The sequence below is a fragment of the Schistocerca cancellata genome, chromosome 2 (assembly GCF_023864275.1).
Source record: "Schistocerca cancellata isolate TAMUIC-IGC-003103 chromosome 2, iqSchCanc2.1, whole genome shotgun sequence".
NCBI classification, from domain to species: Eukaryota; Metazoa; Arthropoda; class Insecta; order Orthoptera; family Acrididae; genus Schistocerca; species Schistocerca cancellata.
The window spans coordinates 599,458,973-599,484,578 of NC_064627.1; the positions used below are offsets into that span (position 1 = coordinate 599,458,973).

The 25,606-nt window shown below is 42.8% G+C and overlaps 1 protein-coding gene across 1 annotated transcript in view; it reads left to right on the forward strand.

Annotated features, from left to right (window-relative positions):
- The window catches only part of LOC126162238 (esterase FE4-like), a 75,143-nt gene that overhangs the window by 14,315 nt on the left and 35,222 nt on the right, over positions 1 to 25,606 (forward strand). The window contains exons 3-6 of the mRNA XM_049918610.1: positions 5,982 to 6,116; positions 6,256 to 6,406; positions 17,289 to 17,474; positions 22,671 to 22,870. Of these exons, the coding sequence (XP_049774567.1) occupies positions 5,982 to 6,116; positions 6,256 to 6,406; positions 17,289 to 17,474; positions 22,671 to 22,870 (672 nt within the window). The remainder of the gene's footprint in view (positions 1 to 5,981; positions 6,117 to 6,255; positions 6,407 to 17,288; positions 17,475 to 22,670; positions 22,871 to 25,606) is intronic.

Consider the following 25,606-nt stretch of genomic DNA (forward strand, 5'->3'; position numbering starts at 1 on the left):
AGAAGTACCATCAGAATAGTGCACGTATGTAGTGCACCCATTTGTATAGAAAGAAACACTTATAAAACCAGTCATAATTTAACGTATACAAATCTTACGTTCTGACAAAGGAGCCATAATCATTATAAAGGAAAACAAAACCAAAGCCAGACAGCACTGCAACGACACTGAAGCAGTAAATGAAGCTAGGCAAGTCAAAAAATTGAAATGGCTCTGAGCGCTATGGGACTTAACATCGAAGGTCATCAGTCTCCTAGAACTTAGAGCTACTTGAATCTAGCTAACCTAAGGACATCACACACATCCATGCCCGAGGCAGGATTCGAACCTGCGAGCGTAGCAGTTGCGCGGTTCCGGACTGAAGCGCCTAGAACCGCTCAGTCATAGCAGCGGGCTTGGCAAGTCAAATTAAGTGAAAGTTTATCCTATGTCAGTCATACATTGACCACGTACAGAAGCACACAAGTCACTCCAGTGCGGTAGACAGGTATCTCAAAGCATTTGTTTCAAAATGTTTCTCACCAGCTTAAATTGTTTTCGGTACTGCACTCATGGTGCAGTGAATGAAGAAGATAACAGTTGTTGGCGCAGCTGCCATCGGTCTGCTTTTAGACCAACATAACAGACTACAACATCTTCACGCCCATGTCCCCGCATATGCCGTGTAAAAAGTGGACCTACTGCCACGGTGCCACGAGTTGACAGAAGACAGACAAGGTGGTAGGCATGACATAGAAAAGCAGAACTTGATTCGTCGCCTAATTTGACTCAAACTCACTAAACGGAGGACACCATTGAGAGCGAGGCTTTGCAGGCAGCAAGCAGCCTCTTAATCAGACAAGCGGAGCATGCCGCACACCCTATCGGGACACGATATCTCTCGTTGCTAGGTTACAGAGTGCAGAGATACCGTAGCGCAGAGACTACAGCTGATAGTAATTTCACGACCTGATAAATGGCTGAATGTTTGTTTCTATGACCTACTCCCAAGTCTTGTAGTGTGGTGTTACACATTTTGTGTTGTTATGTTTTTTATGTTCTCTTTTATTTGTGATGCCGCAATCTTATTGTTTGCCTTTAAAGGTACAGGCTGACAATTATTTAACTATGTGAAATAAAATTTTCATAACTTCTGAACGGTTTGCATTAGATGTTCAAACTGCACCACTGGCCGCGGGCATGATGAGAATCAGTATGTGCATGCGCATGGTTTAGCGACGAGGCCCACTTTCATTTGGATGGGTTCGTCGAGAAGTAAAATCGGCGCATCTGGGGAACTGAGAATCTGCATTTCGCGATCGAGAAATCTCTTCACCCTCAACGGATAGTTGTGTGGTGTGCAATGTCCTGTCCCGGAGTAACCAGTGCGAATTTCCTTGGTGGCACGGTGACTACCGAACTGGACGGGAAGGTTTTGGAAGATGATTTCACCCTCATTATCCAAATTGACCTTGATTTCCACAAGATATGGTTCATGCAAGACGGAGCTCGACCCCATCGAAGAAGGAGTGTGTTCGATGTCCTGGACGAGCACTTTGGCGACCGCAAACTGGCTCTGGGGTACCCAGAGGCTACTGACATGAGCCTCGATTGCCGCCATATTCTCCGGATACGAACACATGCTACTCCATTTTGTGGGGCTATATTAAAACAAGGTGTACAGAAATAGCTCAAAAACCACCGCTGAGCTGGAAACAGCCAATCAGGAGGCCACCGGCAGCATCGATGCTCCGACACTTCAGCGGGTCATGCAAAATTTCGCTGTTCGTCTGCGCCACATCATCGACAATGATGGCAGTCATATCGAACATGTCATAAACTAAATATCTGTAGTGACATTTACATACTGAGTAAAGCGTGCGCACGTCATAGTTTGTAACTAATTTACTTTTTTTCATAAAGTTCAATTATTGTCACACTGTATATGTCATGAGCCACATGTATTTCTTGTTTATTGTATTGATATGACATTTATTGTTTGCATTCCTCTTATGTGGCCAGCGGGGTGTTAAAAATGGCATTTGACAAATTTATGAGTTTCGTATACGTTATTTATCTATTGTGTTTGGTTTAGCCTGTACATTGTCAGTATATTTTCAGATCTCTGAAGGATGCATTTTGTATTGTTAACATAATGGGCGTGTCACACTTTAGACCCTTCTTAGGTATGGAAATGAATTACAACTATTTACTTTTAGGAAGAGAAGTGTCTAATCACAGGAAACGAGCATGAGAGGCCCAGTGTATAATATGTGAGCTACAGTGCCATACCTCATTCACTTTCTGTGCCAGAAACTTAAGAGTGATTCCATAGAGCGATGTACTGAATAAAACAGGCTCAGACCTGACGGAAACCACACATACAGGGTGAAAAGTGTTCAAACCGACAAACTCTGGGAGGTTATAGGGGACATCAAAACAAATATTTTTCCCTAATGTCGTTTTTTCCTATGAGTATTATTTAAACCGGTAGAGGCCGTCTTACGCTCTTCAGTTGTTAGAGGCCGTATTACGATCTTCAGTTGTTAGAGGGCGTATTACGCTCTTCAGTTGTAGGCAACTGCTGTCCACCAGTGTAGTAAAGCATTGTCTCTGTTTACTAATGGAGCGATACACCTGGAGTGAGTTCACTGATATGGTTGGTGCGTACAACGTAGCGCACCACAACGGACGAGCTGCACTTCGGGTTTATTAACAACAATATCCTAATCGCCGTATCCCGCATCATACGACCTTTGCTGCTGTGTACCAACGTCTGCGTGAGACCGGGTCATTTTGCAGATTACCTGGACAGGGTCGCCGTCGCACAGTAAGAACGCTGTAATTTGAGGAAGCTGTCTTGCAGCATGTGGAGCGGGATCCTTCAATCAGCACTCGTGCAACTGCACGTAACATGGGGACGAATAGACGAATGTAAGAACAGTGCTTCGAGAGCAGTTGTTACGTCCACTTCTCATAGTGTCCACAACCTGGAACCAGTTGATTATCCACCCAGAGCACAGTTTTCGCAGTGGTACCTGGAACAGTGTGAAATGCATCCTACATTTCCATCCTCTGTGTTGTTTACCTATGAAGCAACGTTCGGGCGTGATGGAGTCTTCAACATGCACAATTCGCATGTTTGGAGTGAGGATAACCCACATGCCACAGTTACTAGCGGTCGTCAAGTGCGGTTCTTCGTTAATGTGTGGGTCGGTGTTGTTGGGGACTGTTTAATTGGGCCGTATCTGCTACCTAGAACATTAAATGACAGGCACTATTACAATTTTCTCGCCAGAGCGTTGCCAGAATTGCTGGAAGACGTCCCGCTCCCTACAAGACAACGCATGTGGTTCCAACATGACGGGGCGCCGGCACATTTCAGTTTTAGTGTACGCCGATTCCTGGACCGACGGTTCCCAGAAACGTGGGTTGGCAGAGGTGGTCCTGTACCATGGCCTGTTCGATCCCCAGACATGTCCCCTCTGGACTTTTTGTGTGGGGAGAGATGCGCAACCTTGTTTACGCAACTCCTGTTGCATCAGAGGAGGATATTGTTGCCTGGATAGTAGCAGCAGGAGCAGCAGGAACAATCCAGGGTACTCCTGAGGCTTTTGCCCGTGTCAGACTGGACATGATCCGACGGTGTAACCTTTGTTTACGTGTCAATGAGGCATTTGTGAAAATCTACTGTAATTGAAATTGGGTTGTGTTAGTGTGTTATCTCTTGGTCATAAAAAATGGATAAGTGTTTGTTGGTTTAATTTATTTGCCGGCAGAGAAATCTTCCTCTACCGGTTTAAATACTCCTCATAGGAAAAAATGACATTAGGAAAAATATTTGTTTTGATGTCCCCTACAACCTCCCAGATTTTGTCGGTTTAAATACTTTTCACCCTGTACAAGGAAGCCTTACGCGTTTAATGATGCGATCCAACTATTTCGTATCTCAGAGGAGGATGATGCGGACAAAACACTAACGATGGTATATGCCGCTAAGCCTTCTTGTGATTTTCTCCCAACTAGCAAAGGGACTGGCTGGTTGTTGCCCTCTCGGCAAGAGAAAAACAAACATCTTAGCTGTTCCTCTGACCACGAGAAACAAACACGGCAGATGCGAGGCGATCCCGAGTTTTCTCCGAAAAGCTAAACTTTTTTGTAAACACTCCGTGAGCTGAATGCTTGCGGGACCGTGAGAATTCCCTTGGCGAGCACGCAGCAACGGAAATTTAGCTTCCTGCACCTCGGAATCGAAAGGAGACGGTCAGCCCAAAAGGCATCTTCTATTGCCTGCCACTAATATTTCGCCAGCCAGTCACAAGATTGTTACATAATTATAGTGTTCTGGTAGCACAGAAGAGGATGGACGGCAAACAAAACCAACAACTTGCAGTCTTATGATATTCATCTTCACCTATAAAAAGTGAATGGGTACTCGCTTACGAAAACTATAGTAAAATCTGAAGAATACAACTTTGTCGTGCGGAAATCTGTAAGGGGTACAGTCATGAATGTTACACTGTTGATGGCACGAGCATCAAAAGTAGTGGGTGAAATTTACAGGAAATGAGAGAGGTAAGTGTGTTACTTCGATCTTTGACCCAAGGCGCAAGTTTGGGAACGATGAAGCCAGTGGAAATTCTTACTCGCATAAATATCTAATAACTTCTCCTGTCGTGAATGAAATAAAGCCAATAATTCGAGATTTACGTTACACAGAACGCCTCAGCAAATATTCGTAATCCAAATAAATCGTTCGATAATATCATCTCGATCCAGATTCCTAAAAATGTGTTTCTTGATTTAAAACCAACGATGTGGGACGTCAACGATACTATAATTTTATTTAATGATGTCACCTCGGTAAACTGCAAATATTAAAAAGTCTACACATCGAATCATATTTTAGTACAGTCAGAATAAATAAAATATCAGTTATACATCGCATACGGAAGCCCCAAACACTCTGTCTCGATTGAAAACCAAAACGCAAGGGTAGCAAGAATAAGAAAGATTTGAACATGACGATTCATGAGATCAATTTGGTTATGATGTCGACGATAAAATCAGTAGAGAAATATTAACTGAGTTTAATAATAAAATGCAATTATACATTTTTCCCCACTTTCACTGCTGAATACGGACAGTAAGTATTTGAAGTTAGTTTCACGTTCCATGGATCATTTGTACTACTAATCATAATGATGTGGAACGAGCTATTTTACATTCTAATTACACATTCATTTCTGAATATGATTACATACTGACCTTTTGCGCCAGCCGCTGTGAACGAGCGGTTCTAGGCGCTTCCGTCCGGAACCGCGCTGCTGCTACGACTGCAGGTTAGAATCCTACCTCGGGCATGGATGTGTGTGTTGTCCTTAAGTTAGGTAGGTTTAAGTAGTTCTAAGTCTAGGGGACTGATGACCTCAGTGCTTAGAATCATTTGACCTTTTCAAGGTGTTTTTTCTAACACAGATGTGAGATAGTAATTTCCACTCATAGTTTTGCACGTATTAAAAAAATATAACTTCTTCTAGGGAATTAGAGGATTTCTTAGTAGAATCTTTTCAAAAATTTTTCAAGTTTCACTTTATTGTCTGTATCACCGGGGAAGCGACCAAAAATCTTAGCTGCAGCATTGTGCTGACCTTTATGTGCTAAAGACCTTATTAATGTGGATTAATGAATAAAACTAAACAGACCTGATGATGCTCGGATATGGGTAGTACTGGCAATTGGTATCTGGATTGTACGCTGCAACCTCTGTCTGTGTTTACATTTGCTCTCAAATAACAAATTCAGTTGTTGGTTCTGTCACAGGCTTCACATCTACAGAACAGCTTCCTTCTTTACCTCTGCCCCTAACAGTTTATTTGCAATTTTTTCGCTGTTTCTTATTTTGATTTTATTTAAGTCTCTCTGATACTGCCGTATAGAGTTATCTCGGTCAGTTGTAGAAACATTATGGCGTCACATAAACAGGAGCTGTCTCTCTGCAGCCACCGGTGAAAAGGGCGCCTTGGACTGGTGTGAGAGACGCCCTGAAGACGCAACGCACTTGTGTACAGCTACACAGCAGCGGGAAATCGACTGGTGGAGAGAACTGCCTGTACCTCGATCTTTATGGCCCAGGGGTATGTATTATGTTGTAACAAACAGCTATGAGCCGACGAGCTTTTAATTTTCTTAGACTAACACGTAAACAGCAACCGAGTGAAAAATCCAAGCTTTTCATTGTAATTTACATTCCGATTGTTGTGTGTGTTATTGCAGACGCCATCGCGAAACGGAACACTGAAAAGCGTTATGGTTTTCATCCACGGAGGATGTTTCACATCAGGAACGGGTTCTTCTGCGAAACCGTACTACTATGTGGACCAGGATGTCATACTCGTCAACATAAATTATCGACTGGGAATTCTGGGTAACGCACAAAATTACTTACTCACTTACGTGAAGTGTTAAAATCTTACAAAATTAGGCCAATGTTACGTAGAAATTACAGAATAAATCAAACTTCGCTCAGAAAAGATTGAAGTCAACTGTGTCAGCCTGGAGTGTGGTATGGTAGGTGATAAATAAGCTGTAGTCCGACATGCAGTGGCTCCATACGGAGGATGGATTAAGACAACATGTTAAGCAATAAATGGTAATTAATTGAAACCCTGAGCTGCCGAAAGGTGTTGTTGATATACCTCGATGAGGACAGTTGAAAATGTGTGCCCCGACGGGGACTCGCACCAGGGATCTCCTGCTTATATGGCAGACGCTCTATCTAATTGAGCCACCGAGGAGACAGAAGAATAGCCCGACTGCAGGGACTTATCCGTTGCCCTTGTGGCTCAGATGGATAGAGCGTCTGCCATGTAAGCAAGAGATCCCGGGTTCGAGTCCAGATCGGGGCACACATTTTCAGCTATCCACATCGAGGTATATCAACAACACCTGTTGGCAGCTGAGGGTTTCAATTAATTATCATTTATTCTAGAGATGCTGCACGGTCATCAATGGTATCTGTTCTTTCGAGAACAGTTACTATATATATATATATATATATATATATATATATATATATATATATATATATATATATATATATATATATATATACTCCTGGAAATGGAAAAAAGAACACATTGACACCGGTGTGTCAGACCCACCATACTTGCTCCGGACACTGCGAGAGGGCTGTACAAGCAATGATCACACGCACGGCACAGCGGACACACCAGGAACCGCGGTGTTGGCTGTCGAATGGCGCTAGTTGCGCAGCATTTGTGCACCGCCGCCGTCAGTGTCAGCCAGTTTGCCGTGGCATACGGAGCTCCATCGCAGTCTTTAACACTGGTAGCATGCCGCGACAGCGTGGACGTGAACCGTATGTGCAGTTGACGGACTTTGAGCGAGGGCGTATTGTGGGCATGCGGGAGGCCGGCTGGACGTACCGCCGAATTGCTCAACACGTGGGGCGTGAGGTCTCCACAGTACATCGATGTTGTCGCCAGTGGTCGGCGGAAGGTGCACGTGCCCGTCGACCTGGGACCGGACCGCAGCGACGCACGGATGCACGCCAAGACCGTAGGATCCTACGCAGTGCCGTAGGGGACCGCACCGCCACTTCCCAGCAAATTAGGGACACTGTTGCTCCTGGGGTATCGGCGAGGACCATTCGCAACCGTCTCCATGAAGCTGGGCTACGGTCCCGCACACCGTTAGGCCGTCTTCCGCTCACGCCCCAACATCGTGCAGCCCGCCTCAAGTGGTGTCGCGACAGGCGTGAATGGAGGGACGAATGGAGACGTGTCGTCTTCAGCGATGAGAGTCGCTTCTGCCTTGGTGCCAATGATGGTCGTATGCGTGTTTGGCGCCGTGCAGGTGAGCGCCACAATCAGGACTGCATACGACCGAGGCACACAGGGCCAACACCCGGCATCATGGTGTGGGGAGCGAGCTCCTACACTGGCCGTACACCACTGGTGATCGTCGAGGGGACACTGAATAGTGCACGGTACATCCAAACCGTCATCGAACCCATCGTTCTACTATTCCTAGACCGGCAAGGGAACTTGCTGTTCCAACAGGACAATGCACGTCCGCATGTATCCCGTGCCACCCAACGTGCTCTAGAAGGTGTAAGTCAACTACCCTGGCCGACCGAAGTGGCCGTGCGGTTAAAGGCGCTGCAGTCTGGAACCGCAAGACCGCTACGGTCGCAGGTTCGAATCCTGCCTCGGGCATGGATGTTTGTGATGTCCTTAGGTTAGTTAGGTTTAACTAGTTCTAAGTTCTAGGGGACTAATGACCTCAGCAGTTGAGTCCCATAGTGCTCAGAGCCATTTGAACCATTTTTTCAACTACCCTGGCCAGCAAGATCTCCGGATCTGTCCCCCATTGAGCATGTTTGGGACTGGATGAAGCGTCGTCTCACGCGGTCTGCACGTCCAGCACGAACGCTGGTCCAACTGAGGCGCCAGGTGGAAATGGCATGGCAAGCCGTTCCACAGGACTACATCCAGCATCTCTACGATCGTCTCCATGGGAGAATAGCAGCCTGCATTGCTGCGAAAGGTGGATATACACTGTACTAGTGCCGACATTGTGCATGCTCTGTTGCCTGTGTGTATGTGCCTGTGGTTCTGTCAGTGTGATCATGTGATGTATCTGACCCCAGGAATGTGTCAATAAAGTTTCCCCTTCCTGGGACAATGAATTCACGGTGTTCTTATTTCAATTTCCAGGAGTGTATATATATACGTTAAGCCGGAGAGGAAGGTGATACTAGTACCCATATTAGAAATGATAATTTGAAAACACTGTATCTTCGTCATGCAAACTTCCATTTCTTACGAGTTAACACAAATTTTTCACAAATACGTAACTAGCTTTTAATGAGTCGCTGTAATAAGGTACAGAACATTTGGGAATGTGGTGGTGATTGCACTGAATGTTTCTAAACACCAATGTATGCCTCAGTATGCTGCTATAACTCTGAAGTGTTGATGGAATTAGGACATGTGACCATCACTGAAATTGACCCGTCATTGAATGGAAACATTAGTCTCAACCCTTCCCATAACCAAACATTTTCAGTTTCGAATGTGTTGGACGCATTGACAATACCAATAAAACATAAAACACAGTTCGAAATAAACAATATTTGTTCACGATTCAGATGTTCCAGACATGTTCCAGTTTAGTGCAGAATAACTATTTGCTACGGCCAACGGTCATGCCGCAGTGGTACCACTGGTTCCCGCCTGATCAACAAGGTTAAACGCTGTCGGGCTTGGCTGACAGCTGGATGGGTGGCCATGCAGTCTGCCGAGCACTGTTGGCGAGTAGGCTGCACTTATGAGGCAAATTGAGGAGAAGCGGGTCGAGTCTCGCAAACTGACAATGGCCGGGAGAGCAGTGTGCTGACCACCTGCCTCGGAGTATCCTCATCGGTGGCACGTAAAGGCAAAGGGTGACACGGCGGTCGGTCAGTACCGTTGGGCCTTCCAAGTTCTGTTTGGACATTGTTTAGTTTATTTTAAGCATATACTACCCGGAGAGTACCCTGAGCAACAAGCAGCTCTTAGTGAGGCAGATAATCCTGTATATGGTGCTAGAGGCTCCAGTTCCTAGATTTCACAAAGGACATGAATATCTCTAACACTGCCTTTTATTTGGAATTCTCCCTTACCTATCAGTACTCTAGAGCTGCCTTCCCCCTCTTTTGCCTTCATACACATCATCAGCAGAATCGAAACCGGCGTTCTACGATTCGCAGCGAGCGATGTTAGATTCCTTAATCGGACGAATAGGTTAGAGAATTTAAAAAGAAAAATGAATAGTTTCAAGTTAGATCAAGTTGGAATTACTGAAGCTAGGTTGCAGGAAGAACAGGACGTCTGGTCAGGTGAATACAGGGTGATAAACAGCAAAAATAGGGGTAATGCAGGAGTAGGTTTAATAATGAATAACATAATAGGAATGTGGATAAGCTACTGTGGACTCCATAGTGAAAGCATTACATGAAGCCCACAGCCACCACCGTAGTACAAGTCTGTATGCCAACTATCTTCGCAGATGACGAAGAGATTCAGGAAATGTATAGTGAGATGAAAGAAATCCTTCAGATAGTTACCAGAGACAAAAATTTAATTGTGATGTGGGAATGGAATTCGGTCGTGGGGAAAGAAAGAGAATGAAAAATAGTAGGTGAATATGAAAAGGAATAAATGAGAAAGCCGCCAACTGAGTATATTTTAATCATCGCTAAGACTTGGTTTGAGAACCACGAAACAAGGCTGTATACATGGAAGTGACCTGGAGGTACCGCAAGCTTTAAGATTGACTACATAATGGTGAGACAGACGTTCCGGAAACAGATTTTAAATTGTAAGACGCTTGCAGGGGCAGATGTGCAGTCTACCCACAATTTATTGGTTGTTGACTGGAAACCAAAACTGAAGAAATTGCGAAATGATAGTGAATTAAGAAGATGGCACTAAATAAGTTGAAAGAACCAAGGTTTCTGAGAGTTTCAGAGGGAGAATTAGAAAACGATTGACTGGAACAGGTGAAAGGAATACAGTAGAAGAAGACGAATAGGTGGCTTCGAGAGATGCAATAGTGAAGGCAGCGGAGGACCTCGTAGACAAAAAGACAACGCCTAGTGGAAATCCTTGAATAACGTAACAGACAATTAATTTCCAGAATGAGATTTTCACTCTGCAGCGGACTGTGCGCTGATATGAAACTTCCTGGCAGATTAAAACTGTGTGCCCGACCGAGACTCGAACTCGGGACCTTTGCCTTTCGCGGGCAAAAGGCAAAGGTCCCGAGTTCAAGTCTCGGTCGGGCACACAGTTTTAATCTGCCAGGAAGTTTCATATCAGCGCACACTCCGCTGCAGAGTGAAAATCTCATTCTGGAAACATCCCCCAGGCTGTGGCTAAGCCATGTCTCCGCAATATCCTTTCTTTCAGGAGTGCTAGTTCTGCAAGGTTCGCAGGAGAGCTTCTGTAAAGTTTGGAAGGTAGGAGACGAGGTACTGGCAGAAGTAGAGCTATGAGTACCGGGCGTGAGTCGTGCTTCGGTGGCTCAGAAGGTAGAGCACTTGCCCGTGAAAGGCAAAGGTCCCGAGTTCGAGTCTTGGTCGGGCACACAGTTTTAATCTGCCAGGAAGTTTCAGACATTTAATTTAATTGATGAAAGCAGAAAACATAAAAATGTAACAACTGAAGCAGGCAAAGAGAAAGAAACATCTAAAATTAGGATTGATATGAAGAATGGCTAGAGGACAAATGTAACGATTTAGAAGCTTATAGCACTAGAGGAAGGATAGTTATAGCCTACAGGAAAATTAAAGAGGCCTTTGGGGGAAAGAGAAGCAGATGTACGAATATGAGAGCTTAGCTGGAAGCCTGGTCATAAGCAAGGAAGGAAAAGCTGAAAGTTGGAAGGAATTTATAGACGGTCTATACTAAGGAGATGAACTTGAAGGCAGTTTTTATGAAACTGAAAGAGGACGTAGATAAAGATGAAATATATAAAACTATGAGGAGCATTTGACAGAACACTGAAGGACCTAAGTCGAAACAAGGCCCCGGGAGCAGATGAGATTCCGTGCAGTAGCTATCCTTGATGCATAAACTGAAAACCACTATAAACAGTACACTTCAGTCATAAAATGAAACTGGAATCACGTTGGTTCCTTTAAATACTGTATCTACATCTTCCTCTTCAGTGGTTCCCTGTTTTCTTTGACAGGTATTTATGATAGCAATTGTTTCATTCAGCTGCTTCATCAAAAATACCCCTTCTATTGTGTCTCTAATGTGTCTTCTACTTTTTCCAAATTTGCATTCTCAGCAAATAACGACCCACTGCTGGGAAACGTTACATTGCAGGCTACTACAACACCACCATTGCAGAGCCCAGCTACAGAATTACACCAACGGCTGGCCCACAAATTTCTTGGCTTATTGTGAAATCCTGCCTGAAGATCAGAGCACTAAGCATTCTTGCCTCTCACTTACTTACCCCCTGTATACCAAATGTCTTTTTTATTATCAAAGTGTGTATCCCCAATCGATCCGAATCCGACCATTATCATGGCAACCCAAACGAGTTCATGGAGTTCCCGAACCAGCAACAGACTGGTGAGGCAGAACGTGAAGCTGTACATCCATGGTCCAAACCAGGCTTAAGTTTAGTTCAGCTTAATGTTTGCATGCTCCATGGATCATATTCTCGTGAACTCTCACCGACGTATAATGTGCTAATATGTTTACAAATAGTTACATCGTGGCCATTTACGTAACTGAATTTTCCCCCTTTTTAATGTATACTATCGCTCACAATTTTCTTCTGTTGAATAGAATGAGATGTCAAGTAGAAATGATTTGAGTTTGTTTTAAAGTATTTTACTGTCTACCTTCACTTCGCGTGGTAGGTGGCTAAACATTTTTTCATGGTTGCATACTTTGTTCCTTTCTGTGCCAGTGTAAAGTTAAGTTGTGGCCAGTGGAAGCTACTTGTGTTCTTAGCATTAAATTTATGAATGCTACGATTATCTTCAAATTGTGCCTCATTCATCGCAACAAATATCCTAAAAATGTACGTGTACTGAGAGGTTCTTGTTGGTATGTAATTTTTTTTAATGTGTTGCCCACTTTAATTTCTAGAATGGATATATGATGTTTTCTTTACTAAAGTTTATTAAATCGATCTGTGCAACTATAAAAATGGCATGTATAAGTCACAAAAAGGGTTTTGTTTTCTTGATATAAAACGTCATTGATTTCTAGATCTACAAATAGTTTCTTACATGTTGTTGTTGTTGTGGTCTTCAGTCCTGAGACTGGTTTGATGCAGCTCTCCATGCTACTCTATCCTGTGCAAGCTGCTTCATCTCCCAGTACCTACTGCAACCTACATTCTTCTGAATCTGCTTAGTGTATTCATCTCTTGGTCTCCCTCTACGATTTTTACCCTCCACGCTGCCCTCCAATACTAAATTGGTGATCCCTTGATCCCTCAGAACATGTCCTACCAACCGATCTCTTCTTCTGGTCAAGTTGTGCCACAAACTCGTCTTCTCCCCAATCCTATTCAATACTTCCTCATTAGTTATGTGATCTACCCATCTAATCTTCAGCATTCTTCTGTAGCACCACATTTCGAAAGCTTCTATTCCCTTCTTGTCCAAACTATTTATCGTCCATATTTCACATCCATACATGGCTACACTCCATACAAATACTTTCAGAAACGACTTCCTTACACTTAAATTTATACTCGATGTTAACAAATTCCTCTTCTTCAGAAACGCTTTCCTTGCCATTGCCAGTCTACATTTTATATCCTCTCTACTTCGATCATCATCAGTTATTTTGCTCCCCAAATAGCAAAACCCCTTTACTACTTTAAGTGTCTCATTTCCTAATCTAATTCCCTCAGCATCACCCGACTTAATTCGACTACATTCCATTATCCTCGTTTTGCTTTTGTTGATGTTCATCTTATATCCTCCTTTCAAGACACTGTCCATTCCATTCAACTGCTCTTCCAAGTCCTTTGTTGTCTCTGACTGAATTACAATGTCATCGGCGAACCTCAAAGTTTTTATTTCTTCTCCATGGATTTTAATACCTACTCCGAACTTTTCTTTTGTTTCCTTTACTGCTTGCTCAATATACAGATTGAATAACATCGGGGAGAGGCTACAACCCTGCCTTAATCCATTCCCAACCACTGCTTCCCTTTCATGTCCCTCGACTCTTACAACTGCCATCTGGTTTCTCTTTCGCTCCCTGTATTTTATCCCTGCACCTTCATAATTTAAAAGAGAGTATTCCAGTCAACATTGTCAAAAGCTTTCTCTAAGTCTACAAATGCTAGAAACGTATATTTGCCGTCCCTAATCTTTCTTCTAAGGTAAGTTGTAAGGTCAGTATTACCTCACGTGTTCCAGTATTTTTCGGAATCCAAACTGATCTTCCCCGAGGTCGGCTTCTACTAGTTTTTCCATTCGTCTGTAAAGAATTCGTGTTAGTATTTTGCAGCTGTGGCTTATTAAACTGATTGTTCGGTAATATTCACATCTGTCAACACCTGCTTTCTTTGGGATTGCAATTATTATATTCTTCTTTAAGTCTGATGGTATTTCGCCTGTTTCATACATCTTGCTCACCAGATGGTAGAGTTTAGTCAGGACTGGCTCTCCCAAGGCCGTCAGTAGTTCCAATTGAATGTTGTCTATTCCGGGGGCCTTGTTTCGACTCAGGTCTTTCAGTGCTCTGTCAAACTCTTCACGCAGTATCGTATCTCCCATTTCATCTTCATCTACATCCTCTTCCATTTCCATAATATTGTCCTCAAGTACATCGCCCTTGTATAGACCCTCTTTATACTCCTTCCACCTTTCTGCTTTCCCTTCTTTGCTTAGAACTGGGTTTCCATCTGAGCTCTTGATGTTCATACAAGTGGTTCTCTTATCTCCAAAGGTCTCTTTAATTTTCCTGTAGGCGGTATCTATCTTACCCCTAGTGAGATAAGCCTCTACATCCTTACATTTGTGCTCTAGCCATGCCTTCTTAGCCATTTTGCACTTCCTGTCGATCTCATTTTTGAGGCGTTTGTATTCCTTTTTGCCTGCTTCATTTACTGCATTTTTATATTTTCTCCTTTCATCAATTAAATTCAATATTTCTTCTGTTACCCAGGGATTTCTACTAGCCCTCGTCTTTTTCCTACTTGATCCTCTGCTGCCTTCACTACTTCATCCCTCAAAGCTACCCACTCTTCTTCTACTGTATTTCTTTCCCCCATTCCTGTCAATTGTTCCCTTATGCTCTCCCTGAAACTCTGTACAACCTCTGGTTCTTTCAGTTTATCCAGGTCCCATCTCCTTAAATTCCCACCTTTTTGCAGTTTCTTCAGTTTTAATCTACAGGTCATAACCAGTAGATTGTGGTCAGAGTCCACATCTGCCCCTGGAAATGTCTTACAATTTAAAACCTGGTTCCTAAATCTCTGTCTTACCATTATATAATCTATCTGATACCGTTTAGTATCTCCAGGGTTCTTCCATGTATACAACATAAGTTTCTTACATAAGATGTTAATTTCACTTACGGTATCTCGTGTCCAATTCTCGCTCACATCAGCAAATGTCGTCTGCTTGCGTATGTTTTACCTACTATATCGTGTGGCACTGCTAAAGTATTTCCATAATCCCACATTGCTTTTCTACTGTACACATTTCTTCATGCGAAACGACGACACAACGTAGCAGCACTACTGTTTTTCTTTTTCTTTTTACATACAATACTTCTAGGTAAACGTATGTCTGTTTTAGTGTGAAAAGTGTTGCCAGCTTAACCGCTAGCTTTCGTTGGTCTAAAAAGTTCTGTTTATGCCAACTTAAGAGGTAGCTGTAGTTTTCACCAGACTAAAAATGTTCTTTTCGTGGCAACATTACTCAGCCAAAAAACAAACACACACACGAAAGAAAAAAACGAGAGACATGTTCAGCCAGAAATATGTAAACAAAATCAGTAGTGTTACGTTGCGTCGTATTTCACATCAAGAAATGTGAAGTGCTGCAAAACAATGTGAGCGTATGCTAACAGAACGGCAGTGTCCTTCAAGAGAATAACTCAAAAATGGGTAAGCAGACAACAATTCCTGATATGAACATAAACATGTCTTAGTAGATCCTTTAGATTTAGAAAGCAAGCCAACTATAAATATATTTTACTGCAGACCAATGACGATGTTTTACATTGATTAAATGACACACGTTTCTTGACAAAAATACACACTTCCCTGGATTTATAGAGAGATATTTAAAATGTCTCCTGCAACTATTGACACTATGGCCAAACAAATGAAGCACTGGTATCATCCATATTCTGTACAGTGGTCAATCACTTTGTGTCTGCTTGTGGAAATTTCCCAGAGAATTGTTCCATACCATATCGGTCAACGGAAAATTGCGAACATTTTCAAATGATTTCATAACCAAAATCAGCTATTATACTCAGAACAAATGTTGCTGAACTCAAGCGTTTGAAAAGATTTGTAAGATGAGATTCAAATTCAAGTTTTTGTTAAATTGCAGTCAGCTGCGTTTTCGATCGGCGGATGAGCTAAAGCCAAATTCGGGTATAACGTGACGCTGTGGTTTGCAGACAGATGGCTTCGACTGAAGTGTAAATATGCAGTAGACGGTACGGTGCCGCGCCAGAGCCTTACCACCAGAACTTATTACATCCACGACAGTCGGAAATCTCTTAGTTTTCTGCACTTACAGGAAGCTGTCTCGTAATTACATTCTCACTGTGTGGGGCAGCCAGCCTTTTCCGTCCACGGAAGCAGCCTTCAGCTAGCTTCTATCGATTCTCAGACAGTACAATTCGTTACACACAAGATGTGAACGCACAATGGCTGAAGAAGGTTTTAGGGCTGTTCCCAAACTACTGTATCTAGTTTCTCAGTCGGCGTTCATGTTATTCTCTTTTACAGTAATATCTACACGACTTTATTCAGTGTATTCGGCAATATAGTCGTTGTATACCCTTCGAGTAAAATGCTAGTTGCGAGCTGGCCTACCTTCCAGCATCAATTTTACTTTCACTTCTACCCACAGGAGGAGATGTTCCGGAAGTACTCTGATTTTTAGTACCTTGATTCCATATCACTCTCAAAAAATATGACAACGAAAATTGAGTTCTACCGCAGATCTCTGTACTCTTTATCTTCTCATCATTACTTTCACATACGCAACGAAAGGAACAACAAAAACATAATAAAGTATTAAAGATGACACTAGATTAACGTTAACATGATATGGCGTCATGAATGCAATCCAATAGCAAAGTACATAGTTATTTCGAAAGTTGTGTGTGTGTATATATTCAGTTATGCGGAGATACACGTGTCAGTTTTAACAGCTACAGTCCAGAGTTTGAATGTTTTGCTTCTGAAAGTCTTGACTGAGTGCTGGTGCCTAATTTAAATGTAATTCTTCCTGTAACTTATGAAGAACTTTAATGTTTGTAAAGTGAAGAAAACGTACTTTCCGTGCATGTATTATAGATATCTAATTTGGGTTTATTTCGGCAAATAATTGTACATGAAAAGCATTAACGTAATACAGTGTAAATCCCTTAGAAATGTGCTGTCATAAATCCTATATTTCGACTTTAAGCATTTAGTACAAAATTTTGATTGTTGTTATAAGTTTTTATGTTACTGATTTGTTAGTATGTGTCTAAGTGTGCTCTTTAGCTCACAATACTAAATTATCGTAGGTTTCCTAAGCACCGGAGATGATCTGGTCCCTGGGAACATGGGTCTTAAGGACCAGACAGAGGCACTTCGATGGGTGCAGAGAAACATAGAGGCATTTGGAGGTGATCCACAAAAAGTAACCATTTTCGGTCAAAGCGCTGGAGGTGCATCCGTTCATTACCACGTTCTATCTCCATTGAGCAAAGGTAACTACTGTAAATTTTTCAAATTAATTGTGTCATCTAGAAGATCTCTTCACAAGAAACTTACAATTATATATATTTTGAGTGTGTGTGTGTGTGTGTGTGTGTGTGTGTGTGTGAGTGGGTGTGTGGGTGTGTGAAGGAGACATAGAGAGGTGGACAGGCACCACTGTTTCGATACTTGGGAGCCGTACTGCCTTACAAAGGAAGTGTACCCCTTATATTTACGTCAGAAGAGTATAAGGAAGACGATTGATGAAGAATATAACAACAAAATAATGTTTCAGGAAAGTGGACACGTAAATTTAGCACAACGCAGTGGAAGCCAATTATGTATGATGTTCTTGTGGGGTGCTTCCTGGCAAACTGTGATCCTAATACGGTGTTAAGTGGTGGCTTTCCAAAGTGTCAGTGAAAAACGATAAATACTTTAGTAATGTCATATACGTTGAGTGAGCTAAATTCAGTTAAGGAATTGTTTCACACACGTTATCAGCAACAAATGGAAAGTTTAACAGGAAGAAATTCTCTTATAGCTGTGGCACTACGAGCCATACTTCTTTGTTATCGTTGTCATCTGTTCCCCTTTTCTCTTTGATGAAAGAATTAAGGCATTACAGATAGGAAACGCTACTAAATCAGAGCTTACTACTGTAAACCTTACTTAAAAGCTATAAAATTCGATTTCTCTTCGTATGGGCAAAAAATAGCTTTTCATGTTTGGGTTTTCAAGCCTTTAAGATAGTGGCGGGTTTCATAATTGGAAACAAGTTACAGTTACTCTCTATCACGGCGGAGAAAAATTATGTTTCCACCAAACGCAACGAGAAGTATCTCCTTATCTGGTACGAAATCGCGAACTTAGGTAGAAGATGGAACATATTTGATAATCAAAAGATATAAAATTTCATCGTATTTTGGTGAATGAAACATATTGAATCGTCTTGCGTGATATTTTATTGCTGTTACATTTGCATCGCCGCATGCCCTCAGCAACATCCATCATTTACCATGATCTGGTATCAATGAATAGGTTCACATAATGCAACAGACTTAATCAAATATATTCAACATCATATACTGAACTCATATTAGTGTCTAGAGTTACAACATGTTATGCGTGCCTGATAACTAAATTATAGAAATACAGGGCGCCTATTGCTTAATCTGTTGTTTTCATGGCGTCGAGATTAACACTGATGGGCTGAGGTTCATAGAGTTTTTGTAGATTTGTACGAGAAAACCATTTGCACAAAGGTTTATTTCCTGCGGCTCATACGAAGGCAGGGCTCGTACCTCCGTATGTAGATCTGCTATATGAGTCACACGAGTGCAACAGATGAATTGCTTATTTAAACGCTCCTGAAAGAAATCTGATCTCATCTTGGTGCCCTTGGCGTATGTACATCTCCCCCTATCCATCAGTTGCGGAAGATCTTCTCGGGAAAGAAAACAGAATACTGATATACGGCCAATGGACAAAATTGTGGAAACAAAGCGAGATACGCATGCTTCAACATAAATACAAATTCCGTAGGTTGCGCTGTTGTATTTGATTACGAACGGCACATGTGCAATGTCCTCAGTACGTTGAAAGTGTCCGCCGTGGTCAGAACAGACTTCTATGTAGATGTGAGTGCACTACGCCGGAGCTAAGTGAATTCTAATGTGAGCAAATTAATGGTGCTCGTGACCAAGGCAATGGAAGTATTCGCGTGTTTCAAGAGTGACTGTATGGAAGATGTATACAGCATACAGGGAGAGGGGAAGAACATCATCCGCCAAGTCACAATGCGGACGAATATGTGTGTTGACTGATCGTGACGCGCGGTCGTTGAAGTGGATTGTGACGAATAATGAGAGGCCGACAGCTGCAGAACTGAATGTTGCACTCGCGAAACTTGTCATCACCAAAACAACACGATGGGAGCCACATAAGCACAGAAGTGCGTGGCAAACCGCAATTCCAAAACCACACATCACTGATGTAAATGCGCACAACAGGGGAAAGTGGAGCCGAAGCCATAAAACCTGGGTTGTGGAGGAAAGGAAGAAAATCAGTTGATCTGATGAGCCTTGTCTCAGACTGTTTCCAACTTCTGGCCGAGGTTGCATCTATCGCACGCCGTTCCAACGCTGCGACGGAGACGGCTTGCTGCCTAGAGTGAAACGTGGAGGGGATTCGGTGAGGATTTGGACAACCATATCGTAATATTCAATGGAACCCATAGTGACTCTGCAAAGTGGCACAACTGCCAAGTGTTACGTGGCCATTTTGTCTGATCAGGTCTGTGGCATGGTACAGTGATTGTTCTGGAATGGAATGCAGTGTTCCAAGACGGCAGCTCTCTTGGTCACACAGTTCGCATCGTCCAACACTGGTTTCCTAAGCACCATGATGAGCTGTCGCATTTCTCATTACCGTCACTGCCACCATATCTCAATATTATAGAGCCACTATTGTCTTCTATGTAAACAAGGGTGCGTGATTGCTGTCCATCATCATTACTTGAACTCGATGCTGTTTAGCAGAAGCAATGGTATAAGATTCCTTGAAAAGCAAACGGGGCCTATATTTATCCATTCCGAGACGACTGGAAGCTGCTTTCACTGCTTAGGCTTTCCTACACAATATTACGTGTGGTACTGTGCTGTGTTCTTTGTGTTTCCATGTTTTTGTCCAACCCGTTTATTTCGGAGATGCATAACCCAATTAAAGAATGTTTTTGTATGGCAATTACGGAGCAGCGAACATGGCACAGCGTATATACACTCCTGGAAATTGAAATAAGAACACCGTGAATTCATTGTCCCAGGAAGGGGAAACTTTATTGACACATTCCTGGGGTCAGATACATCACATGATCACACTGACAGAACCACAGGCACATAGACACAGGCAACAGAGCATGCACAATGTCGGCACTAGTACAGTGTATATCCACCTTTCGCAGCAATGCAGGCTGCTATTCTCCCATGGAGACGATCGTAGAGATGCTGGATGTAGTCCTGTGGAACGGCTTGCCATGCCATTTCCACCTGGCGCCTCAGTTGGACCAGCGTTCGTGCTGGACGTGCAGACCGCGTGAGACGACGCTTCATCCAGTCCCAAACATGCTCAATGGGGGACAGATCCGGAGATCTTGCTGGCCAGGGTAGTTGACTTACACCTTCTAGAGCACGTTGGGTGGCACGGGATACATGCGGACGTGCATTGTCCTGTTGGAACAGCAAGTTCCCTTGCCGGTCTAGGAATGGTAGAACGATGGGTTCGATGACGGTTTGGATGTACCGTGCACTATTCAGTGTCCCCTCGACGATCACCAGTGTACGGCCAGTGTAGGAGATCGCTCCCCACACCATGATGCCGGGTGTTGGCCCTGTGTGCCTCGGTCGTATGCAGTCCTCATTGTGGCGCTCACCTGCACGGCGCCAAACACGCATACAACCATCATTGGCATCAAGGCAGAAGCGACTCTCATCGCTGAAGACGACACGTCTCCATTCGTCCCTCCATTCACGCCTGTCGCGACACCACTGGAGGCGGGCTGCACTATGTTGGGGCGTGAGCGGAAGACGGCCTAACGGTGTGCGGGACCGTAGCCCAGCTTCATGGAGACGGTTGCGAATGGTCCTCGCCGATACCCCAGGAGCAACAGTGTCCCTAATTTTCTGGGAAGTGGCGGTGCGGTCCCCTACGGCACTGCGGTCTTGGCGTGCATCCGTGCGTCGCTGCGGTCCGGTCCCAGGTCGACGGGCACGTACACCTTCCGCCGACCACTGGCGACAACATCGATGTACTGTGGAGACCTCACGCCCCACGTGTTGAGCAATTCGGCGGTACGTCCACCCGGCCTCCCGCATGCCCACTATACGCCCTCGCTCAAAGTCCGTCAACTGCACATACGGTTCACGTCCACGCTGTCGCGGCATGCTACCAGTGTTAAAGACTGCGATGGAGCTCCGTATGCCACGGCAAACTGGCTGACACTGACGGCGGCGGTGCACAAATGCTGCGCAGCTAGCGCCATTCGACGGCCAACACCGCGGTTCCTGGTGTGTCCGCTGTGCCGTGCGTGTGATCATTGCTTGTACAGCCCTCTCGCAGTGTCCGGAGCAAGTATGGTGGGTCTGATACACCGGTGTCAATGTGTTCTTTTTTCCATTTCCAGGAGGGTAGATCAGCTGAAGCGTACAAACAGATATAACCAGACACTTATTCACCTTGCCACTATGCATTCTGGAGGATTTACGTCCACCATGAGATTGATTTATTTAAACTAGCAAAATATGTATTTGTCTATACAGTTTTCCTCAATGTCACAATTTATCGAAAACGCAGTTGTTGCGTTATCAGTTGAAGTTCATAAAAGTCACGATTTCGTCTAGCATAAATTGTTTGCATTACAGTATGTAGGTTTGTTAACACGTCACTGTGGTTCCCGAGGTCACTGGATCTAGTGATATCTATAGTTATGAACTGGAACAGCACAATCACCTATAGACTGTCTCTATTGTACTCAATGAAGTGAGTATTTTCATTCCTCTAACCATATATCCGTGCCTCCTGCATAGACACCATAGATATCGTCTGGAAAGGCAGGGAAGCACATTGGTAAAACTCGGTTCGTAAGTCTGTGCCTATATTTTCTGTTCGGCCGTCTAGATACAATTACTTTCTGTTTATCCTATGTGCAGGGGCGGTTCTCTTTTTTACTCCTTAACAGATTCCTCCGTCTATAGTGACTTCTATTGTCAGAGGCATGCAGTAATAACTTTTCTATCTACAATACGGGCATAGGCAGATCTTTCTCTTAACGTTGCAACATAACCTCAGAAAAATATTTTCTGCGAAGGTGATCATACGACGCAGGCGATCACACGATGCAGTACCATGAAACAGGTTCACCTGAGACGTAAGCATCTCTACACTACATCGTGGGTTTTGGGCTTCTTCAGCCGTTTCGCAACATGCAAATGGATTTTTTACTGCGTTTCACTAAAGCCTGTAAATGATCTTTTTTTTCGGAAGACAGTCTATGGCTTCTCTCTTGAACGGAAAACAATATCCTTCTTCCCTTGTCGCCCCTCGGCTTAAGTGAACGGTTGAAGTCTTAACCTTTTCCGCATTAACGTATTCGTTTCTCTTCAGTGCTACCTGACTGCTGTTTTTAATTGTAAACTTTCACTGATCATTAGGTCTCTTCAAGAACGCCATAGCGATGAGTGGAGCAGCATCAAACACTTGGGCATTCAAAAAAAGCGCTCCAGACAGAGCGGTGCGGTTTGCCAAATACCTAGGCTATGAGGGTGAAAATTCCGCTGATCTCTTAAATTTCCTGAAAACCGCAAAGGCCAGTGCATTAGTGACGAACATCACTGCTGCTCTGTCGGAAGAGGTATGTACTGTCTTTTAACTTCATTCTTTGATCTAGAAATAGTGATTGTACTTTCTGAGCAAAGAGAAACTTATGTCCTTGGAATTCATGAATTTTTACTGATACATTTACAAGCGTGGTAGAGCTACTTACAAATGTTATGTTGCAGCAATCGCTTATCATCGAAATAAATTTTTATCTACACTCTCAAATTTACTCCTCCTAATTTGCGTTATTAGGCTGTTTTTATACTACTCGTGAACCCTGTCCGGCGCATTTTATCGGAAAAAGTCCATGACTCTCTTGCAGCTAGCAGTACATCTTTTTGGAGATATTCTTTTTTTCGTTGTGAAAGCAGAGGAATAGGTATAAAATTTTGAGTATACTGAATGCGGCATCAACTTGGCTTAACTATAAACTGGTTCAAGTTGTGAAGGAGACTAACTTTTCATGCGTGTAGTGTATTTTCTTTGGTTTAGCCGTTTTTCCATTCCGTAAATCCGTTCTGTTTTAAAAGAATAAGTGATTAACCACACCAAATTTGTGTAAATGGTGGAATCTTTTTAACTACCGCAGGCTGTCAGTTTATTCTTTAACACGCCATGCGTATAAATTACCCTGCTGGACAGTTTCGGCCTACAGCCATCATCAAATGTCTGCAAATAATACCAAAAGTACAGTGAGTACGTAAGACATCTTTACTACAAATCGCGAGAAACAAACATCAAACACAGAGCATAGTAAGAACTGCCATTTTACAGATGTCATTTTACAGAGACAAAGTTATCACCAGAGGGAGTTGCAATTATGTGATGGCAGTGTTGTGTACGTGTCGTTAACTCTTATTAAACATCTGATATGAAGGACTTTGACAATACTTACAGGCGTAACTAAACCTTCGTTATTGCTGCAATGATGCTACGTGATCTTATTACATTTTTATAAAGTTGCGTCAGTTTTTTATGTCACTGTCGAAAATAGCCTCTGCCCTTGTTGTCATTACACAAATCATAAAGTGGCACAACATTACTGTCCCTCGCTACTGTCGTAAAACGGTCCTTACATCTGATACCCGTTTACTGTACTTTTGGTATTACTTTCGGACATCTGGTAATAGCCTAAGGCCAGTAGTGTAATTTAAATGCACGGTGCATTAAAGGAATGAAACTGACAGCCTACGGTGGTTAAAATTTTCGCCATTTAGACGATACGCTGACGGTGTAGACCCGTACATTAAGAAATCGTTACACTAAGTTTGTTTTCAGAATTTGTAAATGATCGCATTTCTTTACATTTAACCATTTCGTCAACATTACTTAATGAATATTAACAGAAGGAAGGAAGATTAAGGTTTGCGTTGTGTAAATTACTTCCAGCAAGTAGCTATAGAATCTACTCAGGAACTCGTAGTAACTAATAGACGAGAACTTTTTGAATTAGAGGAGGGAAACAGTAACAGTAAGGTTGTTAAAACATCAGCTGCTGCAGGTGTTATCTACAAAGAGAACTTAGAAATTTAGGATACTTTTCAAGAGCGGCAGGAACAGATTGCGTAGTACCTGAATAGTCAATATTAAACATTCAGTTCTGAAGACGAAGAAGCGGAATGTAATTGGATAAAGTTCAAAATCATTGTACAAACACAATGTGAGCTCACTGGCCTTTCTTCGCGAGCTGCCAGCTATATCCGTTAGTTGATTCATATACACCTAAGATTATATTTCGGATTACATACCTTAGCCACTCTCTGCGCTTGCCCATAACTTTCAGGAAATTCGTGCACAATTCCCACAGATGAAGTGTTCTGTTCTGGCTCAGATACAGTCTCATCAGTTGACAGCACCTTGTGTCTGTCAACAGGTAAAGTGTCAGGGAACAGCTGTGTGACCTGCACCCACATTCGCCTTGTGCCAAAGCATTTAAGGGGCTCCGGAACGCCCTATACTTACAATGTTAAAATAACGCTTATAAATTACATCTTTCCTCACAAAGTATTTGAGGTAGGAAGCTGAACTTTTTACAGATTATTTATTGGAATATGGGCTACAACTTACCACAGGGATTTTACAAAATTTTAGTTCAGTTATTAAAGATGATTTTTTTTCAATTGTAATTAAAATTCACAACATTTTTTTGCTATTTTTTATTTATATATTCAAAAATATATAGTTTTTTGGAAAAAGGCTGTGTTAAATTATGCAGAAGGTACTGTGTAACATTTACTGAAAGTTTGAAACAAATATGTTTGGAAGATCCTTAGAAAACATGTAATTAGTATGAGAAAATAAAAGTTTTGGGAATCGAGCGACAAAGATTGGATTAACTTTTTAGTGCATTCCAGATCCATAGGATGGATTATCTTCATCCTCTGCAAACTCCTCCTCCAGCTTCCTCTTGTTCCTCCTCCTGTTTACTCTTGCTTGTATTTCTAGACTCTTTACAGCCCTGTCTGCAGCCCGAAGGCGTTCCTTGTCTAAAGCAAACATCGCTCGTACCATGTTAGAATGTTATTATTTACAGTAATAACACATACCTTTGGCTTTCCAACATTTCTCCTTTTCTTAAAAGCCTTCAGAGGAGTTCTAATAACTTTACTTTTACTCATTATTATACTTCAACAAAACAGAGACTCAAGAAACAGAATTAATTACGAATATTTTCGAGATAACGACAGAGTAAATAAACATGAAACAATCGACAATCACACCAGCGATATATATTGAACCATCACAGGTTAGCCACAACACATACTTTATC